This window comes from Pituophis catenifer, unplaced genomic scaffold (assembly GCF_029215685.1).
Source record: "Pituophis catenifer annectens isolate HBS135680 unplaced genomic scaffold, rPitCat1.0.hap2 SCAF_17, whole genome shotgun sequence".
Classification (NCBI taxonomy): Eukaryota; Metazoa; Chordata; class Lepidosauria; order Squamata; family Colubridae; genus Pituophis; species Pituophis catenifer.
In genome coordinates, this window is record NW_027256897.1 from 8,421,973 (window position 1) to 8,424,217 (window position 2,245).

The 2,245-nt window shown below is 46.6% G+C and overlaps 1 protein-coding gene across 1 annotated transcript in view; it reads right to left on the bottom strand.

Annotated features, from left to right (window-relative positions):
• Positions 1-239: 239 nt before the first annotated feature.
• LOC139325685 (stomatin-like) overlaps positions 240-2,245 on the bottom strand; it is a 10,655-nt gene continuing 8,649 nt past the window's right edge. Inside the window, exons 6-7 of the mRNA XM_070955635.1 lie at positions 1,161-1,295; positions 240-434 (exon numbers count right to left, since the gene is read on the bottom strand). Of these exons, the coding sequence (XP_070811736.1) occupies positions 240-434; positions 1,161-1,295 (330 nt within the window). The remainder of the gene's footprint in view (positions 435-1,160; positions 1,296-2,245) is intronic.

Sequence of the window (2,245 nt, forward strand, 5' to 3'; positions counted from 1 at the left end):
AGTTAACTCCTTGAAGGTCTATTGCCTGGACTTTTCAGTGGGGTGAATGCAATTAATTCACAAGAGGTAAATAAAGAGGTTTTTTCTTTTTTTAATGACCAGGAGTCTGTTTCTTGTTTCTGGGGTAGAACACCACCTTGGAGTAACATGCACACACATTTTTATTCGAAGGGCTTGGAGGAAAGACAGCAGCTGATTGTCCCTTTCTCTTTTCTTTTTCCTCCTCCTCCTCATGGCAGCTAATGCTTCGGGGAGGTAAAACTGTGCAGGATGTCCAAAGGAAGAGGGAAGATGATGGTGGAATTCTTCTCGGCGGCGATGGTGGTGAGCGTCTGCAGGTAGCGGAGCTGGAGGGCGGCGGGGTTCTCAGAGATGATTGCGGCGGCCTTTTGCAGAGCCCGCGAGGCGTTCATTTCGCCCTCCGCTGCGATCACCTGGAAGGCAGGAGGCCACTTTTTTTTTTTATGAAAAAGCAGATTTGTTGGATTGGCAGCACTGATTTCGCTATAACTGCTATGTTGAACTATCCACAATCGGGCTTAGGATCACCATCTAGCATGGTGTGCGAGCCCCATGGCTGGTTGAGTTTGAACCCCTCAGCTTTAAAGGTAAAAGTTCCCCTCGCACATATGTGCTAGTCGTTCCTGACTCTAGGGGGCAGTGCTCATCTCTGTTTCTAAGACAAAGAGCCAGCGCTGTCCAAAGACGTCTCCGTGGTCATGTGGCCGGCATGACTCAACGCCAAAGGCGCACGGAATGCTGTTCCCTTCCCACCAAAGGTGGTCCCTATTTTTCTACTTCCATTTTTTACGTGCTTTCGAACTGCTAGATTGGCAGAAGCTGGGACAAATCACGGGAGCTCACCCCGTTACGCGGCGGCACTAGGGATTCGAACCGCTGAACTGCCGACCTTTCGATCGACAAGCTCAGCGTCTTAGCCACTGAGCCACAGCATCCTTTTATTAGGTACAAATTTTTGAATCTGAATGATTGTCTCCTCTCTCTCATTCTTCTGTTCTACCAAATCGGAATTGTTAGATCTTCAGCATAACCAGGGAGGGGGAGGAAATGTGCCCAACTGGGAAATGGGCTGCACACCTTTTCCTAGACACCACCACCCAAAAAAAAAGAAAGAAATTCAAATAAGCATTATTTCCCACCTTAGCCTTGGCTTCTCGAGCGGCTTCGGCTTCTGCCGCCATGGCTCTGTGAAGCTGGGCGGGTAACTTCACATCTTTGATTTCCACCCGTTCCACTTTTATGCCCCAGTTACCTGTGGCCTTGTCCAAGGTGACCTTTAAAAAGAAAAAGAAAGACAGGAAAGAAAGAAAGAGAGAGAGAGAGAGAAAGAGAGAGAAAGAGAGAGGAAGGAAGGAAGGAAGGAAGGAAGGAAGGAAGGAAGGAAGGAAGGAAGGAAGGAAGGAAGGCTGTAGTACAGTGGACTAAAGCACTGTTATTAACAGATTAACATCTGCTGCTTGCAATTACTGCAAGTTCAAATCTCACCAGGCTCAAGGTTGACTCAGCCTTCCATCCTTTCTAAGGTAGGTGAAATGAGGACCCAGATTGTGGGGACAATAAGCTGACTTTGTATAAATATACAAAAAGTATGAAGGCTATTGCTTAACGCATTGTAAGCCGCCCTGAGTCTCCGGAGAAGGGTGGCATATAAATTAAAGCAAAAAAAAAAAGGAAAAAAAAGGAAGGAAGGAATAAGGAAGGAAGGAAGGAAGGAAGGAAGGAAGGAAAGAAAGAAAGAAAGAAAGAAAGAAAGAAAGAAAGAAAGAAAGAAAGAAAGAAAAGGAAGGAAGGAAGGAAAGGAAGGAAGAGGAAGAAAGGAAGGAAGAGGAAGAGGAAGAAATGAAGGAAGGAAGGAGAAAAGGAGGTGAGAGAAAGAAGGGAGGGAAGGAAGCAATAGCCATAGCGTTTAGATTTATATACCGCTTTACAGTGCTTGACAGCCTCTCTAAGCTTTTTACAGAGTCAGCCTATTGCCCCCAATAATCTGGGTCCTCATTTTACCAACCTTGGAAGGATGGAAGGTTGAGTCAACCTTGAGCCAGTGAGAATCAAACTCCTGGCAGTGGGCAGAGTTAGCCGGCAATACTGCATTCTAACCACTGCAACACCATAGAATGAATGAATGGAAGGGAGGGAGGGAGGGAGGGGAAAAGGGAGGGAGAGAAAGAAGGGAGGGAAGGAAGCAATAGCATTAACACTAGGAAGGAATGAAGGGAGGGAGGGA